Source organism: Toxorhynchites rutilus, chromosome 3, assembly GCF_029784135.1.
Source record: "Toxorhynchites rutilus septentrionalis strain SRP chromosome 3, ASM2978413v1, whole genome shotgun sequence".
Lineage (NCBI taxonomy): Eukaryota > Metazoa > Arthropoda > Insecta > Diptera > Culicidae > Toxorhynchites > Toxorhynchites rutilus.
Window position 1 is genome coordinate 113631453 of NC_073746.1, and position 25914 is coordinate 113657366.

The following is a 25914-nucleotide window of genomic DNA, read 5'->3' on the forward strand; positions in this document are numbered from 1 at the left end:
CCGTATTAAGACGATCTGGCGTAGTAGTAACCCATTAACTCCCGACATTCTTCCGAAATGGTGGAAGGTAAAAGTGACGAGCCAGCCAAAAGCGTTGAAAGTCACTATAATACAGAAAAGAAAATACCATCGGACCAGCTAATCTGATAGAGAGTAGTATACCTTGTTGAAAACTAATTTCCTATCCAGATATCGACACCGTATCGCGCATACACTTCGCTTCGTTTTCATACACTCACGGTCATGATATATCTAATGTGCATCACCATTCAATATAATTAGTATGAGCCTAAGTATGAGAGGCAAACTGTTTTAACTTAAGTTTAAAGATGCACTGTAAGATGGTGGCTTCGTATTCAGCTAAATTAAATAAATTAAAGAAAAAAGGCGACCGAACGATTAATATTTCTGTACACTGCGTTTCACAGCTATAGAACCACTAATTTTTTCTAAGTTTCCAGAGTTATGTAAGAAATCGGTTGAATTGAAGTATATAGTTTAGGATATAATAACTTCATTTAAAAGACTAACCATTTGAACTTTATTGTTGTGTTCAGGCGCAAAACATTCAAAAAACTAAAATTCCAGTGATTCATAATTACAGAACCAGAACTCCCACTCACAAAATTAACGTCAATTTCACATGAATTACATTATGTTCCTTATTCGTAGGTCATCTTTAGTTCTCAATCAGTTCATATAACCCATTCGGGGTGGTTTCGACCAAGCTGCGCCATGTTGTAGAGTGTATCTCGTTCTACGCAGAGGATACTGCTCGTTTAAGCTGTTCAAATCACTTATACTGCTTGTAAGCTGCATCTACTATTCGTAAAGGGTGTGTCACATCAAATTGCATCACGGAAAAAACGCTGTAGAAATTCGCCCAGTATACCGATCTTTTTGAAAATTTTAGACAGTAATATAAACACTATCAAACAACTTTTGGCATTTTCTTTTTATTCATACTTCGAGCCCAAGCCCGTATGCTCGCACTTTCCTCTTTACCCCGTCCATAAGGTTCTGTACAACGTCAGGTTGTAGTTTTTTTTTGAACAGAAATCCATTTTCTCTTGAAGTCCGCCTCCGATTTGACAACTTTTGGGTTCTTCCGGAGGGCCTGCTTCATAATCGCCCAATATTTCTCTATTGGGCGAAGCTCCGGCGCGTTGGGCGGGTTCATTTCCTTTGGCACGAAGGTGACCCCGTTGGCTTCGTACCACTCCAACACGTCCTTTGAATAGTGGCACGAAGCGAGATCCGGCCAGAAGATGGTCGGGCCCTCGTGCTGCTTCAATAGTGGTAGTAAGCGCTTCTGTAGGCACTCCTTAAGGTAAACCTGCCCGTTTACCGTGCCGGTCATCACGAAGAGGGCGCTCCGCTTTCCGCAAGAGCAGATCGCTTGCCACACCATGTACTTTTTGGCAAACTTGGATAGTTTCTGCTAGCGAATCTCCTCCGGAACGCTGAATTTGTCCTCTGCGGAGAAGAACAACAGGCCCGGCAGCTGACGAAAGTCCGCTTTGACGTAGGATTCGTCGTCCATTATCAGACATTGCGGCTTCGTCAGCATTTCGGTGTACAGCTTCCGGGCTCGCGTCTTCCCCATCATGTTTTGCGTTTCGTCGCGGTTAGGAGCCTTCTGAACCTTGTATGTACGCAGGCCCTCCCGCTGCTTGGTCCGCTGAACGAATGAACTTGACAAATTCAGCTTATTGGCGACATCCCGGACCGAACTTCTCGGATCACGTCTAAACTGCTTAACTACGCGCTTGTGATCTTTTTCAATGACGGAGCATCCATTTTTGCCGTTCTTCACCTTCCGGTCGATGGTTAGGTTCTCGAAGTATCGTTTTAGTACTCTGCTGACCGTGGATTGGACGATTCCCAGCATCTTACCGATGTCCCGATGTGACAACTCCGGATTCTCGAAATGAGTGCGCAGGATTAATTCACGACGCTCTTTTTCGTTCGACGACATTTTTCCAAATTTACGAAAAATTTACAGTGAAGCATGGCCAACGTGATCTATACACTTTTGTCTGATTATAAGCGAAAGCTGAAGATATAATTCCTAAAAATTAAATTTCTACAGCGTTTTTTCCGTAATGCAATTTGATATGACACACCCTTTATGATCACTCCTCATAAGTTCTTGATAGAGTTTTGACCTGGTAAACAAGCTGACCAGTCCGGAATCTGAAGCCTCTGTTCAATAAACCATGTATTGACCTTCCTTGTCTTTTGTAGAAGTGGTTGTTTTAAATCGTTTATTTTTACAAGCTCAGTTACATAAGTTTAAAGGAGCCAAACATCTAAGTGTTTAGTTACTAGTATGGGTTTGAAAGTTATTAATGTACAGAACCGATTATTCGCGGTCGTTTAGGAGAGTGACATATTTTCTTCAGCAAAAGGATGGGATATAATAATATTGTAACAGTGTTCACACTCACACTATGATCATGTAATCAAGGTCTAGCCGAGCCAACACATTTCTCACCGGCATAGAAGCAGTTTTATCAAAAAGGATTTTTATGTAGGGTAACACGGGGTGATTTGGTCATATGGGGTGATTTGGACCACCCCTTTATCTTGAAAATTACGGCTCAACTTGGATTTTTTTAGAATGTCATTTCCTTCTATTGTTTAACCGTATGTACCTAAAGTAAAAAAAAACTTTGGTAAAACTTCACAAGTAGAGGGAAACGGTAACATGAACACAGCAAGCACTTTGATCGTCAAAAAATGTGAGTTTTCCGATAGTGGTTTGAAGGTTTTACCCGCTAATTAAACAAACTTTTTTTCGTGTATTGTACAGTAAAGTTCTGTTCCCCTACAGAAGAGGAACAATTTTATGCAGCGAAACTGTAAGTTTGATAACAATAAATGAAATTAATTGCATTTTAATTTTTGCTTGTTGTGTGGGGTGACATGGACTCGTTTCTGTGGGGTGAATTGGTCCTACAGGTTTGAGACTTTTCTTTGGTCTAATTGATTCCAGATGCTGCTGAATTACAAAAAAAGAATGGACAGACAACGTTGGAAGAAGGAGGAGCTTGAAAGAGCAACGCAGGCCATCGCGAACGGATTTTCTTTTACCAAGCATCAAAAGCGTTTGAAAATGCTCGATCAATAGTGAAAAGATTCATGCAGAATTCGAGATGGTGTCAATCCAACTTTACTGGTCTGGAATCTGGCCAAGACACCTGGTATCGTGTGATTTTGCTATCTTCTTGGAAAAATGGTGCATTTGAATTGTATTTTTGATGGTTCTGCCACATATCTTCAATTTTTGCCTTTGCTATTGTCCAATATCTCTCGAAAATCCGAACAATTTGATGGATTGATAGTTTTTTCAATGAAGTCGATTTTGTTCTCCTTATACCACTTAATGCCATCCCGGCTGCAATGGTAGCTTGTCAAGTCAGGCCAGAACTTCACTGGACCAGGCAAATTTATTTTATCTCTTTCAAAATACGATTCATCTGAAGCAACACACCTGTGTCAACGCTTGACCCAGTCCTCCATGCATCGCTGGTAGGCCAACGAAAAGATGGTTTTTAGTTCTCTCGTAACATTCTCTTTGATCACATCGATCGACTGAAATCTTTTTCCACGAAGTGGCAACTTCAACTAGAGAAACAAAAAAAAAGTCACACGGGGCCATCAGGTGAATACGGTACTTACTCGGTGGTTTTAACTTGATGTTTGGTCAAATAATTCAGTACAATTCTGGCTCGGTGCGATGGCGCGTTATCATCATGCAAAATCCAAGAATTGTCGGCCCACATTTCTGGTCGTTGGCGACGTACAGCATCTTTCAAATGCTTCAAAACGGATAAATAATATTCTTTGTTGACTGTCTAGCCCGGTGGAAGGTACTCATAGTGCACTACGCGTTGATAATCGAAGAAAACAGTCAGCATCACCTTCACTTTTGAGTGGTTTGACGCGGTTTTTTCTGATTTCGAAGCGCTTCTGGGACGATTCTTGCTTTGTTTCTATGTCAAATTCATAGACCCATGTCTCGTTGCCCGTAATTATCCGTTTCACGAAAGCTTCCACGCGTCTCATACCCAAACAATATGCTGTGCCGCCCCATATGCAATGCCAAATTTACTAGACATATGCAATGCCAAATTTACTAGACATACCCCCTTAAGCGGGTATGACGATTTTCAAGCACCATTTCTTTCACTTTGTACAAGTTTTCTTCGGTGTTCGACGTCTCCCGCTAATTTTGAGTACGGTATTTACAGTCGATTTTGGAAATTTGAGGAATTTTGCAATTATTCCTCCCGACCACGTCGGGTTCTCAATATGGTTGTGCGAATTTTTTTTTCGCCTTTCGCGTTCCATCGTCGATAACTTTTGGATATATCCTCCAATCTTGACGAATTCTGTACTACTGAATAAACAAACCCGGATCAAAACGCTGTCAATAGTTTCTCGATGTGACAACTAGGGGCGCTGAAGTGAATAAAAATAAGGGACCAAATTCTAACTGAAACACACTTTATTTCTTAAGCTGCATTATAAGAACGCATACTTCTAAATAAGGTCTGTGTTATTGAAAGGCAATTTTTGAGAAATTTTTGTGCTGGAATGAAAGAACTTGCTAGTCCGGTTTACACTGAAGTAAAAATGGTACATACCGCGCATCGTGCGAACACAGTTTCAGCAATCTTAATTGATTGAGAATTATCAGCGTTCTAAAATGAACAAAGACCGAATCAATGGCTTGGCTATTTTTTCGATCGAAAATGAATCGTTAGCAGATCTTGATTTAAATGCAATTAAGGATCATTTTGCTCCAGTTAAAGTACCCAAGGCAAAGATTTTACTAGAGAATAAACGAAGCTGGTAATGATTTTTCCTAACCTTCTAAATACGTATAAACTGCTCAAAGTGAACTTTGGCATAAGGGAGTGGCTTTCTCAAAATATCACAAACTCAATGTTAGTGAAAAAATCGTATACAGTGGTATTTTTTTGGGGCGCCATTTCCATAGTTTGCCGGGGGCGCTGTCTACCTTCACTACGTCGCTGGATACAAGAAAACCAGAGAATTTCACGTGTTTCGTGATAATGTTGGAATATTTATCCATCTGATTTTTTCAACAGTTTACTATTAAAAATAGGCAGAATTAATAAATAATGCTTCCGGATTCTTTCTACCACTACAACTCTTACAATCCGTTTGATGTTCAGTTAAGTTCATATAACAAATTGTTTTTCTAGAGACATTTGGCGTATTGAATGAGCTAAATTTACGGGCTCCTGAACAGTTAAAAAATCTCCTTGTTGCAGCAATGGAACAGAAGTGCTGGGAGCACTGCGTGCAGCCCCATCACTTTCATGTTGGGCTCATCGGTGACAGCTACATGCTGCCACACGATAGACGTCAGAAGCTAAACCGGAAGCCGAGTCAGTAGTGATCGGCTATTCAAATATGTACCTATTGTGATATTTAGAACGCGTGTTTTTAGTAAAGAGTTAGTACGTTTACGATCACGTTTTTTATTTCCTCTCGATGTGATTATATCACGGCCACCTCTCACAACGTGACGTAACACTCCTCAAAGTCCTACGTCAAGTTTCCGTCCGTGCCTCTAAGCTCAGATCCTTCTCCTTTTTGTGATAAAGAAGTTTCCCGAACTACATAAACTGCGAACAAAATTCGATGACAGATTGAAGAACCTTCATTAAGACACTGTTTAATGTGGTAGAAAGGTGTCATTGGTGTCATCCTCACTTTCACCTCGAGGATTATGCCGACGCGACGGTCTCGGCGAATAAACAACACGCTGTGATCAATGATTAATTTTCGCCGTTATATAACTTCATAGTCGCAACTCTTTTAGAAACATTTAGAATCGTTTCAGTCAAAGTCAAACAACTAAATCTTCACTGCATCATTCACATAATTGTTGTCATTTAATGTACTTTTAAGTATATTGTGGTTACATTGGATGTCATTGGCCCAATCAAACAACTTCTTCGAGTAGCTTCCAATTGCCAGGGGTACTTTTCGATTACCTACCGCCACGTGTCCAAGATTGATACGGCGCATGGTGTTTGTTTACTTGTTTCTCCGTCGGGGCAGGGTTTATTACAAGAGATCTTCTTTATGTTTTTGGCAACTTCCTAGTGATGGGTTTCCAAGAAGTGTTTCGTGATTGGCAAAGGGGAGGCGAATAATTATGTTCTTACTGGCATTGAAAGCATGAAATTATAGCGTTATGATGAAAGTGTAATGTGTTGTTTACGTTTGCCAATGTATACAAACAATATGATAAGTGCTTCCAATATTTTGAATGGAGGTAACATAATCTTGGGATTGCCAACACTCACCCCCTCCCACTTGGCAATCGACAGACCTTTTGTGTCAGAATGAAAGACTTTCGCTCGGATGGATGCATACATGTGGGAGTGATGTCAGTCGAGTAACCACCATTTGCACTTGAGAACACGTGCCAATATGGAATCTTTTATGCTGCAATCAACCATCCAATATCAGCTATTTTGTCTGCGCTTCCATTCATGTCAGTTTCATAAAACCGCAATCCGTTGATCCGTTGAATGCATCCGTACCTCATGACAAGCATATGTTTCGTTTGAAAATAGCTAACGCGTCCCACTCCCGGACGAACGCAAAGACTAAAAGGGGTTCTTTCAGTTGGATTGGCAAGATATGCCAAACTGAAGTATTGACCCCGTAATCTGGAAGTGGGCCAGTATGTTTTATGCACACATTCGTCGCTGGGAAAAGTTTTGTCGTGAAAATTTGCTGCCTCCTCCAGAAACGTGTGTGATTTTTGTGCGCTATCAAAGGATAACTTTCGCCTTCTCTCTCTTTTGTTCATTTAGGACAACGAGGGAAAGGAAGTTTCCTATTGGCTATGAATCATTTTATTTTGCTTGGCCGAGTTAGGCACTGGTGATAAGACATTATCTTTGGGACAGTTAGCAGTCATAAAAATAAGGTGAACCCAATTGGAAATTGAGAGCTGATCTGATAGCAGAAGTTTCCCTGGAGTTACAATCATCAGAAGCGGGATTTTTTTTTTCTAGCGATTTCGTGCTTGTTGTTAGAACCAGCAGGATGTAACATATTGAGGGCCATGTTAGTTCCGCAAGTTAGATGTTCCTAGAGGAACTTCGTAATCTGAACTTAGTTATATTTGCATTTCCATCAATACTTAATTTACTTGTGAATTCGAAGCCAAAACAATAAGTAATTTTTTTCAGAAAAGGCAATTACTGAGTAAAAACATGTAAAAGAATTTGTGGAGTTTACGATACGCATGCTGTATGTAAACGCAGGACACAGAGGACCCATTCCATGAGGTTATGGCCAAAAGAACCAAATTTCAGATTGTGTTTTAGGGAAAAAATATAACGTTATCTGAATAAACACTAGTTATAATATGAAGTTATAATAACAAAACGAATTTAATTTTTTGCACCATCCTTAGAGAAGGGCGTGTCTGAAAACTACATAATGATATTTTATATATTTTATGTTTTCGCTATTTCTATGTTTCTTGAGATATCTCTGCACTCACTCAGCCAAACTTCAATATCTATATAGCACTGAATGAATAATCAAATACTTGTTTGAAGAGCAGTGGGTAGACTTGGGATTCATTTGGAATTTATGAGAAACAATAATTTGAAAAACAGGTGTTTTGAAGCGTTGTCACGTCACATAAATGGGACATTTTTTAGTTCATCAGATGAACTTGAGTTCAAACATTTTTATACTTGGGTTTCTCTTAACAAACAATAAAGGTCAACAAACCACAAAATTTGGTTAAGATCGGTCTACAAATAGAGAAGTATGAACTGTCTCGCGAAGTTATTGTCTCGTCACATGATGTGACAACATTTAGACTCACTACGAACACTTTTTTTCTCATCTTCATGTATGAATTACACAGAATTAAACGATGTTATAACTTGTTTCTCTAACGGGGCAGGGTTCATTACAAGCGATCTTTCTTATGTTTTTCGCAATATCCTAGCGATGGGTTTCCAAGAGGTGCTTCAAGATTGGCAAGGGGGAGGGGAATAATCATGTTTTTATTGGCATTGAAAGCATGAACTTATATAAAATAATTAGAAATTTGACTAGAAAATAGTCACATATCATAAAACATTCGAAAACAAACCATTTTTTAAATATTTCCTTATTTTGTAACTGTCAGTCTCGACGTTTTTCTAACGAAAAGCTCAACGTCAGTTCCTAGTGACCGACATGGCGTGACGTGACGTGACGAATGAATATAAATCTGCCCCTTCATTCAATTTGACTACTACTCCACCTATACATGTACTTCGTTGCCAGCGTATATAATGTTATTTTCACGTCCATATAAATCAGTGGAACCCAACCTTTTTTCAATATGGTCCACAAACACCTGTTAGTCATGGTGTCGTGGGCCGCCAAATGTAAATAAAGAAGGGTGATGTCCGAGCATTGTTAACATAGAAGCACCAAATTATTGCTGGCGAGAACAAACATTAAAGCAATTTAATAATAAAACTCTTTGATACAAATTTGATAGCAATGACAAGGGACGATAAATGAAAACTTTCACTAAGTTAGGAGTGCGAACGTTTCGCCAATCAATTTGAGTAGATTGTCAAATGAATTCTAAGCATTAACATGTACTGTTGATTGTTCGCTATCTAGAACACTGAAACTGAAATACCGAACTTCTGAATATCTAAGTAGTTTTTCAGTATTTCTCAGCAAAATTACATCTCCAACGAAGAACTAATCATTTCAGAAGACGCAGAACGGCAGCAGAAAATCCGAACCGAATCAACTGTGTGGTGATGGCGAAGACTAAAGCAATAGCATCGAAACAAATTTTGACCTTCAGTTCGAAGAACACAACTCTTAACGCTCAACGAAAACAATAATGGAAGTCTAAAAAATTGAATGATAGATCGAAAAAAATCACAAATAAATTATTCATGATTTATCAGTTATCCAGCTAGCGATCGGACGGCAACAAGGCTTTCCAAATGGTATTTCTCAAGGCCGAGTTGTTCAATTTAGTTTTCCAAATTGGTCTTTTTCAAGGCTAGAGGCGAATTAATTGAGAAAACTTAAATCCTCTATAATTCAAAACCACATCATTACACCAATAAATCCAAACACACTCTTGAATTCACAGAAGCTTCCGCATCGAAATTTTCAAAATAACTCTTGAGTCGAAAATTTCGAGAGTTGTTTTGTAGTCGCGGCAAAAAAGACAGTAGCAAAATAGAAACTGAGGTTGGCCAGAATGAGCACAATATTTATAGTACTTTCACTGACAGCCAACGACATGCATCGAAAAATCTTGACTAAAATGGACATTCAAGCAGGTACTCATATTTATAGATTTTTGTGATTTCGAGGCAGTTTTGAGCTATTGAATCAAGTTTTTGGGTCAATAACTGTGTGGTCCTAGCCACCATAAGACCAGCCATTTCGGAAATGCTTTACACTTCAGCTTCGAAGCACGTCTTACCTTCACCGTTGTTCAGAAACGGAAGAGGCCGAGTGTTAATGCTGCGTGATTGAGTTGGATGATGCAGGGCTGTGCTAAACCTAAAGAATAAATATGTGCGCAGGATTGTGTCGCATTGACACGGTGTGTACAAAAGGATAGACTGCATATTGCAGGCGAAGTACGTTGGATGTAAATGGAGGATTACATACACTATCCACACAGTAACCAAAATCACTCATACACCTTTTTATCTTTAGAATAAAGTGATTGACATTCACACTTTGTTCATCCGATAAAGAGGTATTAACGCAGTATGTCTGACATCAGCATTAAGAAAGAGTGCTGTTTGATAGCTGGAGCAAGACGACTTGAATGATGATGATGCTTTGAATTATAGAGAATTTAAAATTGATTAGTTCATTTGTCTCTAGCCTTGAAAAAGACCATTTTGGTCGCTAGCTAGATAACTGATGAATTGTGAATACAGGTCGGACTCGATTCTATACAGTCTCGATTATATGTGATTCTATTATTTACAATTTTAGACTCGATTATATGCAGTTTGATGTTTGTGGTTTTTGATGTTTATACTTGAATTTTCACCAGGAATTGTTTATATCGATATTGCAACGAAATAAAAAAAGATACAAGATGGGTGCCAGAGAACAAATTGTAGAGTGGTTTGACTTTAATTTTATTGAAACAATAAAGTTTAATATAAATTTTTGGGATACAATTAATAATAGCACATTAAAAAATACTAAATTTGAAATTTTCACTTCCAAAACAGTTATTTAAATCCACTAATTCAGATGCTCCACTACTTCATCCTGTATTAAATTTTCTCATCTTTCAAATGAAGGAAACAGAATTGGCTTACGCAGTGTACTTTTTAGTGTAGAGCCAGTTTAAGGCAACAAAAACAAAAAAAAAGTTCTGTAACTCTGTCATTGTTGAAAATCGAACATATGCTTGGGAGGATTTTTTTCATCAAATTTGATCATCTATCACCTTCTGAGAGATTCTGAAAAAAATCATGTGAGAAAGGTATTTTCTAACTTTAAGGAGATGAATCAAAAATTAAATCCTTCTTATATTTTCAGTAAACGATAAATATACGTGAAAAAAAGAATAAAAAAAAATTTTTTAATCGATTATGTACAGGATTCGATTATATTCAGTGAAAAGGAATCGAAGACTGTATATATTCGAGCCCGCGCTATACTGTAATTTGAATTAGCGAATGGATTTTTTTATACTCAATGCGGGATGGGACTTAGATTGCAATATTTTCTCTATCCACATTGTCTATAGAAGGAATGCTACATTTGCATTTCTAGCGACCGATTTACGCAGGTCTGATTAGCACGGTTTTTTAATTATTGTACCTCACTGATACGTACTCGGCAACGGGAACACTACAGGAAAATGGGTATTCTTCCAATTTTCATTCATTCATGGGTTAGTGAATCGTATTGTATAACGTACCGAAAAAAAAATTAGAGAATTTCCGATTCAATTGGAATGCAAACCATCAAAATTCGTTCAGAGCTAAAATTACTATTAACGTTAAAACTATTTCCTAAAAAACGTGACCTTTCTGATTTGGTACCATTACAGAAATACATAATCTTATGTAAAAAATAGGATGATTTCATATTAATTTTTTTTGTCACTAACGTCGAAAGGATTAGCAACTAGACAACTAACTAATGTGTAAATGTGTAATGTGTCGAACTGCATTATTCTCGTCTCATGTTTCCTAGACGGTTTCTAAAGTTTTCGTGATTATTACACATACAAAATGGTAACGAACCACACGGGCCAACCAGAAGACCCCGGTGGACCGCAAGTCGAATATAGCTGATATAAAGTGGAACGAAAACTTGATTTCTAATGCAAAAAAGTAGTTACACCATTGATGTAGAAGTTACGCCATTATTTACCTATCGTGAACTAATCATTTGTAAATGAGTAACGAATAAACGAATTCAGTCGGAGAGGAGGGTCATTTCAATATGCCGTGAAGCTTATTTGAAAGTGAAAAATGAAAAATAAACACGGACGAAGTAAAAGCAGGAACGCAACGGAAGCAAAAGTTTCTGATAGCAATATTGAATGCGTTCCCTCGGTAGTGAACACCGTCCGATGTGCCAGACTTTTGCGAACCATTTATGGCATACGTCAGAGTGAATGTGTTAAATAATTGTGAAGTTAAAACTGGAGATCGGTTTATAATCACATTCCGAAGGTCAATTCAGAACCATCCAGACTTTTTCCAATCAACGACATGCCGAGTACTGAAAGCAACAGGCAGATACAATTACGAACAGACCATAAGAAATTAAAATTGTCTTGTTTCTTTTTTATTTTTTTTTTGCAATCTATAAGAGCATTGATATAGGTCAAAAATATATTTTCTCTGTTCTTGAAGCAATGAAAATACACAAGAAAAAGAACAAACAAGAGAGCAAGAGTTTCATATTATCAAATTGTCAGCGTTGTGACACCTTTCATTTGACACTTCTGAAAATTCGGTAGGGAGCACTGTTCCTAAGATACGAAGGAGGGTTGGTTTAGGACCACCTTCCTCTATATGTTGAACGAAGGGGAAGAGGAGATCTCAGAGGAAAGTGAGAAGCATTCAGGATAATAACTAACATAAAAAATAGCACGTAGCTTGCTACAAAACGCTGAAATTCTTATTTAGTACACCTTTTTTGTAACGTGACAACGCGACACGCGACTTAAACAGCTGAATGAGATTATGATGTATCGGTTTTATTATGCATCTTATTCATCCCAAACACGACATAATGTGTAATTTGGTTAAATTCCCATAAATCTCAATTAGATCATTATGGGGCCCTCTTTGTCAGTGCCAGCGCGCGAGATAGTGCACTGGAACGGACACACTCCAGCTGAGAACCCGTGTGGACCGCAGAGATTTGCAGGCTCGTTATCCGTCGATTGCAGATGCAATCGTTGTTTTATATTATAATAAATATCGGTCCAACCCACTTGCCGCTCCTGACCTCATACTTGAGTAATATACATGGAACATATTTTTTACGACCGTTCGGCTATCCCACTCAACAAGTGAGCATCGGTGGAATGGAAATACTAGTCGGATTGTCCTCCGGCGGCTAGACGCGAGTGTCACAGTTTGGGCCAGCACGAAAGCTCCACACAATAATAAATGGTTCAATAAATCAAACAGACGATTATATGATTTAATGTGGGAATCACTTCCGGGGCTTTAAAATTCAATTTCACGCCACCCACTCATTAATTATGGGTCCCTCAGTGGTCACCCCGGGTAACACTTCGAAAATTGCATCCTCCGGTTTCGTGTGTTTATTAATCGATACATACGATTGCAATCACACTGCAATGATCAGTGAAATATGACATGATAACTGTGTTCACCGAACACGCTTTAATGGTAAACCGTTCAAGTTGGAATGCAATGGGTGACTTTATTAAATCAGCAACAACTCTATTTTTATGACAATTACCTGGTGATAACGCGGTGGCGCGCTGAATTCCAGTTAGATGAGGCTTGATTTTTCCAACAACTTCGAAGGTTAACAGCGAAACGATATAAAATAAAATCTGAGTGTCGTTTCAAGCAGCAATCAGTGATGATTAAGAAATCGCTAGACGCTTCTTTCAAACACCAGCGGAATATTAATAAATCGCACCTGATTTGTTTGCTTTATAGCTCTGAACAAACTTCCGCCTTTGGTTAGAACTTTTGATAGACCGAGAAAATCAAAAGCATTTCTGTTTTGGTGTGATTTTATCATGGTAAATTTCACTTCATAATAAGTAGCCGAATGCAGAAACTTTCACCAATTGATCTCTGGCCTCTCATTTATCAACTGTTTAGTCCGCGGAAAGTGTCGTCTGCAGGCCCCACGTCGTTTAGCCTATTGATAGCTGTTCAACATTCAACTTGACAGAATGACAAATTCAATGAACTCGAAGTCATAACTAATAATGTTAGCGGCTCTGGTCTCGCGCGCAAGATTGAGTGGATACTCAGGCCAACGAGTGCCATACCGTCTGCCGCGCGAGAATGATTAAGCGCCTGATAACACTTATCACGAGTGGTGACAGATTAGTGCCATTGGAAGAATGACAGTAATGGGATGTTATGATAGAAGCAATTTAGTCGCTTTTGATTTAAATGGTATAGGGTGAAAATTGTACGAGTGATTATTGCACGTTTACAAGGGCATGTCGATGTCAACTTTTTGGGGCTACCATTTGATTTTCCAACGTATCAGGCTACAAAGTTATGGTACCTTTGTCGGGTCATGTGGGAATCTAGATATGGAAACGACCGTTATAATCAGTTGTTGCCCTCTCAACCATTGGTAATTTATAAAAGTAAAGATTGAATTACGGTAAATTTTACGACAATATAGAAGTTTTAAAAAATTCGAAATAATCAACCGTTTAATCAGTTTTTGAAGGATTTGATTCAAAATATAACCGGTGTTTTTGTCATCAATCAAAAATCGAATTTACCGCACAATCAAAACGCTTTGTACGCTATTTACTAATACTAACGCGAGGACCGTTATAGCATACTTGATAATTGTCTAAGTTCATTGGTTTGAGTTCACGATGGGTATACAATAAACCGTCCATTGATGGGGTAATTTTGTTTTTTGCATCACAAATCATGTTTTCGTTCTTCTTTATATGGACGTAGAAACAAGATTGCGTTCGCGGGTATACATTTCGTTCCTAGGAGAGTAGAAATGTGACAGGTCACCTGTTTGCTGGGGTTTTTTGAGGCTTCTACCCTCCCACGGTTAAAAATAAATTGCATTTTGAATTAAAAAACGGTGGAACACACTCATAGCTAGACAGGACACATATACGAATATATAAAATTGGTAAAAACATGAATATAATAAATAAGAATAATAAATAAATTTGAAAAGATATCTAGATATTAGGAAGACGGCATATATATATATATATATATATATATATATATATATATATATATATATATATATATATATATATATATATATATATATATATAACACAAACTTAGGTGTTATACACAGCTCATACAACACAATACGACACACTTTTTCATCGCAGCGGTTGATACGACTGTACAAGATGCGGTGTGACTCGACCCGATGGTGACTCAGCGGGCTCCTCGGAGTTCCGCCATGCTGAACTAGGGCACTTGCTTGAGCCACCGGTAGAAGAACAGACGCGCTCACGTAAAAAGTATATATTGAACCTCGAATTGTGAAGTGAGAGTTTCCACTGAACTTGTTCGGACTAAATAAAAGCCCAAAGTCGAAAAGTGCCAGTGAGGCGAAATAGACCCACCAAAATCGTCTAGTAACGAAAGAGTTTAACTTTGTCGTCATCCGTGCTCCTGTTGAAGAGCTGGCATCCAACCGAGCAGGTGAGCTCCCGGATTGAACCCGGATACTATCCTGACAGAACGGAGTTAGATATTCCGGTGAACCCACATCCTGGTAAAGGGATCGCAACAAACCCGTGAAGCAGAATCCACAAACCCGTGAAGCAGAATCTACGTAACCGGATATTCCAGTAAGAAGCAGACCCAGATCCAGAACGGTCCAGGACGGAACCGAAGCAGCGACCAGAGTAGTCAACGGCGGGCCCAGACACACAACATAAACACCTGTGAGTAATTGTAAAAAAAAGTTAGAGAAATAGGGACGTTTGGATTCGGTAAATAAAAGCCGTCGAAAATTATAAACCACGTGTGTTCCCCCTTTTCGAGTTAATCTTACTTATAATCTTGAGCCGACCCTGAGAGGACTAGAGGAGTCCATGCGGGCAGCTAGGGCGTAACAGGCCTTTGGTACAGAAATGTGGATTGAAGTCAGTTGAATGAAGAGGCAGTATTCATTAGTCGAGTCAGTTAAAATAATCACGGACTGGACTAGTTCACCAGTCATCCTCGCTAGTCAACGCTAGTCAATTCATTTTCCAGTCAAGTCACTTTTTGTTGTGGGCGACTGCCGAAGCAATTCTAGTCGAAGCGAAGCTACTGAGAGTAGAGTCGGTCTTCATTTTTCACCTTCGAAGATTTCGGGCCCTGGTGCGTGGTCTTTCGATTTAAATGTATCATATCGCGAACTGGTTTTACCAAAGTGTATGATAAATTGTCATGAAGCAAAATGATCTTGTATTGTCTTCTTTCTTGTAAATTGTTCAATACAGCGAATTTTTCAACCTTTAGCTCTTCGGTACATTTTTAAGGCGGAACGAGTGAGATTTTATTTTTTTTATACATATGTACTTTCTTCTAGTAAATGAAAGATAAAATCTTTGGAAAAAATCTCCAATGAACATTTTAGGTTTACGTTGGCAAGCTCAATAACTATGTGATTTTCTTTTTTGCGTGTTTAGTAACCTTTTTTCGTAATTCTCTGAGTTACATGCCCGCAACAAGGATCCACCTCTTCTGAGACTTCACACGATTTCTTTTCCAAAAAAAAAAAGCTTTCCCAAATATTCATTATCTGGTAAATATTTCGTCGAATAAAGATTTGCAACTTTCAATAGGCGAGATCCATGAAAGAGTCCAGAGTAATTGTTTCTACTCACAATTTTGAAGAAGGATCTTCAATGGATTCTATTGGGGGCAACTATGAAGCATATTTTGGCATTCACATCTTGCAAGATGAACTCGTCAAATTACAATACCGTTCTGAATCGTATTTCGGACACTTTGTTCTAATATCTTGAAATGTTTGATGCACTGATGATATAACTATAAAATTAATATCATAATTGCCTCTTTAGAGTAATCCCTTGGTTTCACTTTCATTTCATATGAGAATTACATTTGAACTATTACATTGTAGGAAAAAATCCAACAGCACTACTCATTATCGCTTGCGTTTGACGTTTGCTTAGCATGAGCACGTAGAAATTACTCGTTCCTCAATATTTAAATTTCTCTCGTTTTTCATCAGTTCTCATCATCGCTGCCAAGTTAATGTGATTGCTTGGTAAGTGTTTCGCATTTGACTACAAAATATAATCAAGTGTAACGTAATTTTCGTTCAAAAAATTACAAAATAAAGTGTCCGAAATTTTTAATTCGATCTGTCCGAAATATTTGTTTTATAAATAGTGTCCGAAGTTTGATTCTTATTCGTTTTCAATCAGATAGGTACCAAAGTAGAAAACTTGAAAGCATATTGAACTAATTTATTAAGAATATCAACCAAATAATACCTGTGCATAACGTTTAGATCTGTTTTCTGCATCATATGCCTTAAGTGTCCGAAATATGATTCAGAACGGTATATAGAAAGTCTCAATAGATGTTTCGTTCCGTTCAAAGCGAAATATCGACACAAATAATAGTGTTCCAGCAAAAAAGCGCTAGTATCCAAATCAGCTCTACTACAAAACCCTCGTTCGTGATCCGGAAAATCGAAAAATTTCGGAAACAAATTCTGAGATTAAAACAATATTTGCAATGTTCAAAAAAACTCATTAGGAGCTGTCCAAATACCCCTTGGGGAAAGGGAAGATTACTGCTGAAAAGCAGCAATTTGTAAACAATTCACGTCATATTCAATTTGAAAAATAGCTGTGAGGGGCATTCGAATGTAATTTGAGATGTTATAAAAATTCACATTACTTTCGCATGACAAAAACATTGATAAAATTACAGAAAAATAATTTAACCAAATTATATTTCACTCAGTGCAAACCTTCCAGAGGAAATCGTTTGTTTATTCAATTTCACGCTCAATGCGAATCAAACAATTCATGAAGTTCCCCTTGATTTGATTTGACGTTTTACATGCCGGTCCAGTTGGCGAGCGATTGTCGATAACTGGGCTTCCTTTCTCGACCGAATGAGAACTGTATAGATAATGTTCATGTGGACACGTGAAATAAATATTTTGAAAAAATGATCACATCTCATATCATTGGGCCTGATCACGAACGTCACATCACGGTGAAAACGAAGTGAATTGTACACAACCTTGTTACAACTGTCACCGTGTGTGTAGAATCCAGGAGAGTTCATCCGTCGTGACAACTTTGATGAACTCGGTGTTATTATGAATACCACGATACTGTCATGTCACGGAGAAAAACAGGTATATTTGTCACTTGTGTTTTAGATGGTGAAAGCTAGTCACGCGGAATGGAGTTAGTTTAATTTCGTATTTATTTAGCTTTTTTGCTAACATTTTGAATCTTTTATTGTCTTGTTTAAGTAACAAAAGATACACAAACAGCAATTTACCCGCCTGGTGGCATTTTTAGAACGAAATTCTGACGTATCCAGAGGACGTAAATTTGTCTATTTGGATTCGGTAAATGCGCTATGGGATGTAATTGAGGATTGAGAATGTAGCTCCCGTAGACCCATTGAAATATGGCGAAGGTCTACTTCCGATTGTCTTGAATGAACAGAAATTTTTTATTTCTATTTTTAGGATTAGACTAAGAGAGAGTTGCAACACCATAAAATGGCAGTGGAGGCCACTGGCCCAAATACGATCCTTATGATTGATTTTTTGATATTTTAAATATAAAATAATAACTGTAAAGTTTTTTCAACACTGCAGAGCTAGTTTTTGTAATTCAAACATTCACAATTGGCGGACCAGACCAGAATCAGGACGATAGTTATAACTTTTTACGCTATAGATATTTTCAACGGTATTGTTTTGAACTTTGAATGAAAGAATATTAAAACAGTGATAATAAGTTTCAAACAAGGAAAAAATTAGTCTATCATTGTAAAGCATTCACAAGATACTGTTTTTAAATTCTTCTCTAGTTTGATATCCGTCTTAAGAAAATCTGAATTACTTTCCGCTTTTGTCAAATTCTTTGAAACCCATCAGATGTTATGTTATGAATATTATCCTTCTGATCGACGCTGCTGACCAGTTTCTGTTTAAATAATTAAATCAATCCTCATATCCCGTATATCAAATTACACGAGAATGGGAAGGATAAAAGGATTAAACTTCAGAATCCCATATGGGAGCAGCTCAGATTATATTGATCGTGAGGTGAATAAATTCGGGTTTGTTCTAAGATATAGAAGATATTATTATTCATCAAAATTGTAGAAACAGTTCATAAAAAAATGATTCTAAATATTTCTCACTATACAAACGAGTAAAACAGAGCTAAATACAAGAGTATGCGACATTTCGATTATTAAACGTAATAGTCATGTTTTATCTCTAGCGTAATTTATAGAAAGAGTAAATAAAATTACATTCCCATATGTTCAACAACTACATTATTCCCGAGCAACCAAGTATTCCTCCTCATCTTTGAGCCAGCATTTGATTCAGCAAACTAATCATCGAGGTATAATCGCATACTTGTCATTCTAAAACATACGATTAATACAATTGAATATTATCTCAAACGCTGTATTAATTTTACCTACATAACGTTCAAACGTCCGAAATTATGCAACCGATACAACGTTCTAACACCAGACATTATGCAACCAACATGTCATTTATAAACGGGAATGAACACTTTCACTTCACGGAGTTCATTTTTACACGCAACTGTCCGTGACAATGATGATAGACAAAAAAAGATTAAGTGAAGTGTAAGTGACGTGAAAGCATACGTGGCAGTGATGTTCGTGATCAGGCCCATTATCTCAACGAGGAATCGATACGTGAATAACCGAAGTAAAAGCGAGGCTTTAAGGGCAATTCAATTTTTTTTTTGAATCTAAAAAAATGGAGGAATGTCCACGCTTATTCAAGGAGCGTGAGGGGCCGTCTAAAACATGCGTTTTTTTGTCCACGTGGTATGTGGACGGCTCCTTATCAACCATAATATATCACACAAGTCCATTCGAACGTGGCTCTTCAAACATTTTTATTTTTTTCTCACATCGGGTTAGTATTTGTATTTGGAGAACTTTTGTGTGTTCTACAGTATTTTCTAACAGATCAACATTATGGTTCTGAAATTCAATCAATCGTACATCGACGAGAGGATTTTTTATCTTAAAATACTCATTAGCTTCAACACAGACGGTTTTTCAATAATTTTGAATAGTTTTCCCCCAGTCTTTTCCAAAGCTTGGAATGGAATCCGCTGCTTTAGCAAATTTTCTTAAATATGTCAGAACCTAAGAAGTTTCGATCGACCTTGCCTGAGGAAAGTTTGGAGGATTCTTCATTTTTGGTACAAAGGGCCTGGCCGGGTAAGGGAGTTAAAAGAGCACCCCAAACCAAATCACCAGCTGTATGGATTTTGAATTTGGATTTTTTAAGTGTTCATCTCATTAAGGACTTTATTTTTTCTCACAGAGCTCTATCGTACTGCTGACTCCTATGACTTTGGTAAACCATTTAAATCCAATGTAAAGATGATCTCATATATTTTAGGATATGAGAAAAAATCTTTGCACAGCGCAATGCTCTAAACAGACCGACAAAATTTAGATATATAAAAACAAAATTTAAATAAATATCAGAGCAGCACTGGGTCTCTAAATTCAAATAAATTTAAAATACCCAAAGGCCAAACAAATCTTTTTTCGCGCAATCTTCTTTAAACTTTAAAAAAAAATTACGCTACATGTGGAAAAAACAACACATACGAATGCATTTAAATAAAAATTAGAGCAAAAGTGGGTCTAAAAGCAATATTTTTTTGTAAATCTCGAAATGCCTGAAAAAATATATATTTTTTGTACCGCGAAAAACACTCTAAAAATTCTGAAAAAAATCACATATACCTAAAATAGACGTAGGAATAAATTTGAATACAAACTAGAGTAGTACTGAGTCTTAGAATCAAAAAAAAAATACAAATTAAAATTAAAATTTATTTTTTTTCTAAATATTTGATTTTTTGATGAAGAAATTGTTTGAAAATATTGATCGATACACCTTAGTAAGATGTACTTTCAGTATTTTTTCCAATTTTTTTATCTCAAAGCTATTGAGAAAGGCGTGAAAAAAACGAGAAGTGCATTTGCATTTGGTGCATTTTTCACCATAGATCCTATGGTGTACCATATAAGGACTCAAATATATGGTACTACTGTCAAAATGTTTTATTTAGCACCCTATACAATATTTTCCATACAGCTGGTGATTTGGTTTGGGGGCACTTTTTACTCCAGACCCGTTGGAAATATAAAAAAATATTTTTTTGTATCGCGCAATACTGAAAATAATCTGAAAAAACACATTTCAATATGTATTAGAGTCGTACTGAATCTCTAAATCGAAAAAAAAAATCAAAATTTCAATTTTGATTTTTTTTAGTACAGGTCGGACTAGATTATCCGGAGACTCGATTATCCGGGATTCGATTATCCGGAATTTTAGACTCGATTATCCGGAGTATTTTATTTTTGATTTTCGGAAACTTTGAATAATTTGTATAATAATTCCATATTTAATAGTCAATATCGGTATCAAATGAAAGGGCTTGACTAGTAGAACACAGTAGATCATGAAAAATACAAATCCAAGATGGCCGCAGTTCCCAAATAACTGATTACTTTTTAATGGTTTCATTCAGCTTGCCCTGTTTGTATGTATGTTTGAGTGTTCGTAGGATTGTCCCACATTAATTGAAATTTGACCCCGTTCCTAATCACTGATTGATCTGAAATTTGGTACATACCTTTAATTCTATTGCCATTATAAAACTGCGTACTCCATGATCTTGAAAAATTCAATTTGGCCGCCGCTAAAAAATGGCTGAATGGCTTGATTTGGAGAATACACTACATTATCAACAACACAAACATGAATGAAGGAACGGATGTGATAACTACTAACTGTTATTTGTCTTATTATTTTCTAGCTTTTAGTACATTAATCCGTATAACCTCAAAAGCTGTTTTATTTATTTTATTTTCTAGTTTTTAGTAAATTATCTGTACCATTAGCATACTACAATGGAATCTCTACAATAAAACCATTCAACTTTTAAAAAAAAAATATTTCTTACCTAACTTCCTTCGGAATATTTTAATTATTTACTGTATTCTATTAGTCAAATCATTTTATTTGATAACAATACAGGGTAACTTCGATATTACGTACATTTTACTTTCAAAATTGTACGTTGTATCGAATTGTACGTTATATCGAAACATAATAAAGAACTCAGAAACGTAGCTTATATTACTTTATTGTGTCGCTGTTTGAGTAAGGTTAATGGATAAATTCAACTAGAAGACGAAGCCAACCTTTCTCATGATGTTTCTCTTCGTACTGTTGATTAAAATTTGATTCATTTAGAATCCGGAATCACAAAACAGTTGTACTTCGGGATTGGTTAAAAGTACAAACCAAGCTTTAGTATCAAAATACAGATAATTCATAGTTTCCCTGTATTGGGGGGAATGCAAAAAATACATAGTCGACTATTTAGACATAGTTACATAGTTACCTTTTCGAATTTATGTTGTCCATAATGTAGTCTATTCTCCAAGTCAAGCCATTCAGCCATTTTTTTAGGGGCGACCAAATTGAATTTTCAAGCAGGTTTATAATGGCAGTATAATTAAAGGTATGTTCCAAATTTCAGAACAATCAGTGACCAGGAACGGGGTCAAATTTCAATAAATGTGGGGCAATCCTACAAACACTCAAACATACATACAAACAGGGCAAGTTGAATGAAACCATTGAGAAGTAATCAGTTATTTGCGGACTGTGGCCATCTTGGATTTGAATTTTTCATTATCTGCTATGTTCTACTAGTCGAGCACTTTCATTTGATACCCATGTTGATGTGGTTTTGAAAAAAAAATATATATTTGGCGCCACTTTGTGGTGGCGGCCATTTTGGATTCGCATTTTTAATAACTAACTGTGTTCTACTAGTCAATCTCTTTCATTTGATACAGGTCAGACTCGATTATATGTGATTCGATTATATACAATTTTGGACTCGATTATATACAGTTTGTAAAATTTTTTTTTTTATATTTCAAATATGACTTATTTCAAGAAGAAATGTAACCTTTCAACGTTAAGGTGAAATTTGAGTGGCTATTGCATGTACAGTGGGGTAAAAATAGTGATTTTTGGAGATTTTGCTTGATTTTATACCAGGAATTCTTTATATCGATATTGCAGCCAAATTAAGAAAGATAAAATTTGGGTATCAAAGAACAAATTGTAGAGCGGTTTGAGAGCTTCAATTTAATTGATAGGAACAATCCAATTAGTACAATTTTTATGATAAAAGTAATAATAACACATTAAAAATTATTAACTTTTAAGTTTTTCACTTCCGAAATGTTATTAAAATACACTAATTTAGATGTTCCACTACTATATCCTATACTAAATTTTCTCATCTTTCAAATGAAGGCAACAGAGTTGTCTTCCGTAGCGTATTTTCTAATGTAGAACCAGTTTGAGGCAACAGAGTCCGAAACAGAAAAAAAGTTCTATGACTCTGCATTGTTGAAATTCTAACATATGCGTAGAAGGATTTTTTTTTCATCAAATATGATCGCCTATCACCTCCTGAGAAAATCTGGATAAATTTATTTTTTTCATGTGAGAAAGGTGTTTTCTGACTTTAAGGGGATGAATCAAAAATCAAATTCCTCTTTTATATTCAAAAAACAAAAAATACATGCAAAAAAACGAATAAAAAAATTTTTTTTGACTCGATTATCCGGAGAATTCGATTATCCGGAGTGAAAAAAAAATCAATACTCCGGATAATCGATTCCGACCTGTACTTCAATTTTTGATAAAATTTTTGTTTGATAATTTTTCTTGATACACCGTAGTAAGATGCATATCCAGTATTTTTTTCTAATTTTTACCTTAAAACTTTTGAGGATGGCGTGGAATAAACGAAAAAGTACGTTTTTCACAATAGATCCTATGTTAAACCACATAGGGGTTCAAATAAACCGCCCAAAATTTCTTATTCAATATCCTATATAAAATTTGTCATATAGCTGGTGATTTGGTTTGCGGGCACTTTTCACTCCCTTACCCGGTCAGGCCCTTTACTAAAACCTAAGTTTTGTCCCATCATTTCACTGTTTAACGGTACTGCCATGAACAAGAGTTAAATCTTAGTTTCAAAATATTGAACGAAGGAACAGAAGTTTCTTCAGTAAATGAAATTTGCTGAAAGTTAAAGTACAAATGCTTTCTATGACATAAGATGTTTTGGAATAGCATTGTCTTAAAGCTGAAGGAATTCAAAACTGCATGGCATGTAAGGCATTATATGTTCGAATCCTGTATTCCGTCACAACAGGGGCATTTAAAAAAATTGAAAACTGCCTTTTGTAATGTTGCTTTAGAGAATGTAGTATAGGCATTGAAGTGTGCTTTCCTTCGCTCGAATTTGTAAGAGAAGTAAGAATTAATTCATGTTATGTCATTTCAGTCATTCAGTAATTTTTTAATAATTTATTTTTGGAATGTTTATAATAACGGTTGTTTATTAAATAAAAAAACATTCATTCTCGACACGATAAAAAAAACTTATTGGTTTTACTTCAAACAAGTCTCACGTACTGCACTCAGCAGCAGATACGAAATACTATCAAATAATACATTTTTCGTGAAGCCAACATATTCCCGAAAAACATAGATTTTTTGTCCATCCGTAGTCGCAGTCTATTGTTCTTCGAAAGCAATCATGTGGGCTACAATATACATCGCAACTCACCTTGTACGGCCCCTGCCCAACAGAGCCAAAATAGAGCCCACTTGGGCGTCATGAATCGCTGAATCCATCGTGGTCGCAGGCTGAACCATCCACAATTATGAACGGAATTCTGATCCATCGCTTCAGCTGACTCTTTGGCGTCCTTCGCTCCGTAGCTGCCCTCCTCGACACTGACAGTGTAGAGCTCTTTAGTCCCAAGGCTAGCACCATCTACGCTAGAGCTGGCAGTCTTCGAAGTAGACTCCGTAAGAGCCCCTGTCGCCGTCGCTGTTAAAGTCATGTCCAGCGAGCAACTGTTCTGCTCGTGATTTTCCTCAATAATGTCAGCCAAGCTTGTTGATGACATCTTGATGTTATTCGTTTGAAGCAATTTGTATCTCTGTGGAACTAATTAGTATTCTAACGAGATAACAGTGGCCAAAAACTCGGTGCAGTTCAAATCCGTCCCGATGTACGTGATATTTGTTTGTTTTTAATTTGTGCCAGTCTCAACAATTCTCAACGTAACGTTCCAATCGTCTCAAGGACCCATGGTTCAAGGTAATGTCCAGTCTGCCTGTCAGTCTGCAAACTTCATAACCAAATAACCACATTTAATCCCCGGAATGTGTCTTTCCGATCACATAATCCGACAATAATGGCCGGCAGATGACAAGCTTCGAGAATGAGCTTCGCTTATAAATCACCTTGCCTATCACCGGCGACTCATTTGAATTATCACTTTTTGCAACACCATCCATGGACTACCGAATTGGATCCAATGCTGTACAGTTTACGTAAAATTATGCAAAGTCCGCCGTAATCATGATACAACGAAAACACTTCAGCATAAATTCTATGCACTTTGAATAATAATAATAAAATCACTTTTACTCTCTGTCTTGCGTTCGCCGGCTGACTGCGTACAGATTAAACTATCGATGGACAAAACGGTCAATGGAATGTCCTCAGTCCGTCGACGAATGTGGGTATGTTTTTATGCCCCGATCCAACCTGCATCCATCTTCAACAATTATGCTTCCTGCGAGAAGTAACGAGTGCCTCAATAAATCTTTTTAATCAGCCCAAATGAGCGCATCTAATCACAATCACGACAGTCACAAAGGAAAGAGTAGTCGCGGAGATCGTCATACAAAGGCACCACTGATTAGAGCAGGAATGTCCCACTCGGAAACCGACACTCGTATGAACTCGTCATCACCCGACTACGCAAGATAAGAGAGATAAGCACAACACTTTCTTCTTCTTTTGCTGTCGCGCGAATTGTTTAACGCCTACCACTGCACCACTGCAAGCCACCTGTGTGATTATTATCTGACAAAGTGCCAAAAGTGTCCTTATGCTTTGATTGGATGCTATTCTGGCCTTCGCGCGCACCAGAGATACTACCACGAGCGATTCCGAACGGAAACTGAACGGAAATATTATGAACCGGGATGCTTATGCCTCCGTTTCGCTATTATTCACGTGCACGCCCGGAGTAGGACTATCCAAATACGGAGCGGGCGGTCTGAGCGCGTACAGACTCTTGATTTCATTCAAGACATCACGCGCGCCTTTCCTCGCCCTGCATTCATCGCGGGGGAGTATTGTGATCTTGCTGCTCAAATGTACGGTTATCGGTATATGATAACTTGTTTCTTCTATTTCTCAAAAACCATCAAATTTAGAAAATATATCGCACTTCATCTGCCGGTTGATCAATT

General features: G+C 37.1%; 1 protein-coding gene across 3 annotated transcripts in view; it reads right to left on the reverse strand.

Moving 5' to 3' along the window:
* The window catches only part of LOC129778271 (solute carrier organic anion transporter family member 4A1), a 68766-nt gene extending 43096 nt beyond the window's left edge, over window positions 1-25670 (reverse strand). The window contains exons 1-2 of one of the 3 annotated variants that reach the window (XM_055785068.1): window positions 25487-25670; window positions 24209-25050 (exon numbers count right to left, since the gene is read on the reverse strand). In XM_055785068.1, the coding sequence (XP_055641043.1) occupies window positions 24209-24554 (346 nt within the window). In that variant the 5' untranslated portion in view covers window positions 24555-25050; window positions 25487-25670. Of the gene's footprint in view, window positions 1-24208 lie in introns of all 3 variants that reach the window. The other 2 variants (XM_055785069.1, XM_055785067.1) reach the window with 2 other exon arrangements.
* Between the last annotated feature and the right edge of the window lie 244 nt (window positions 25671-25914).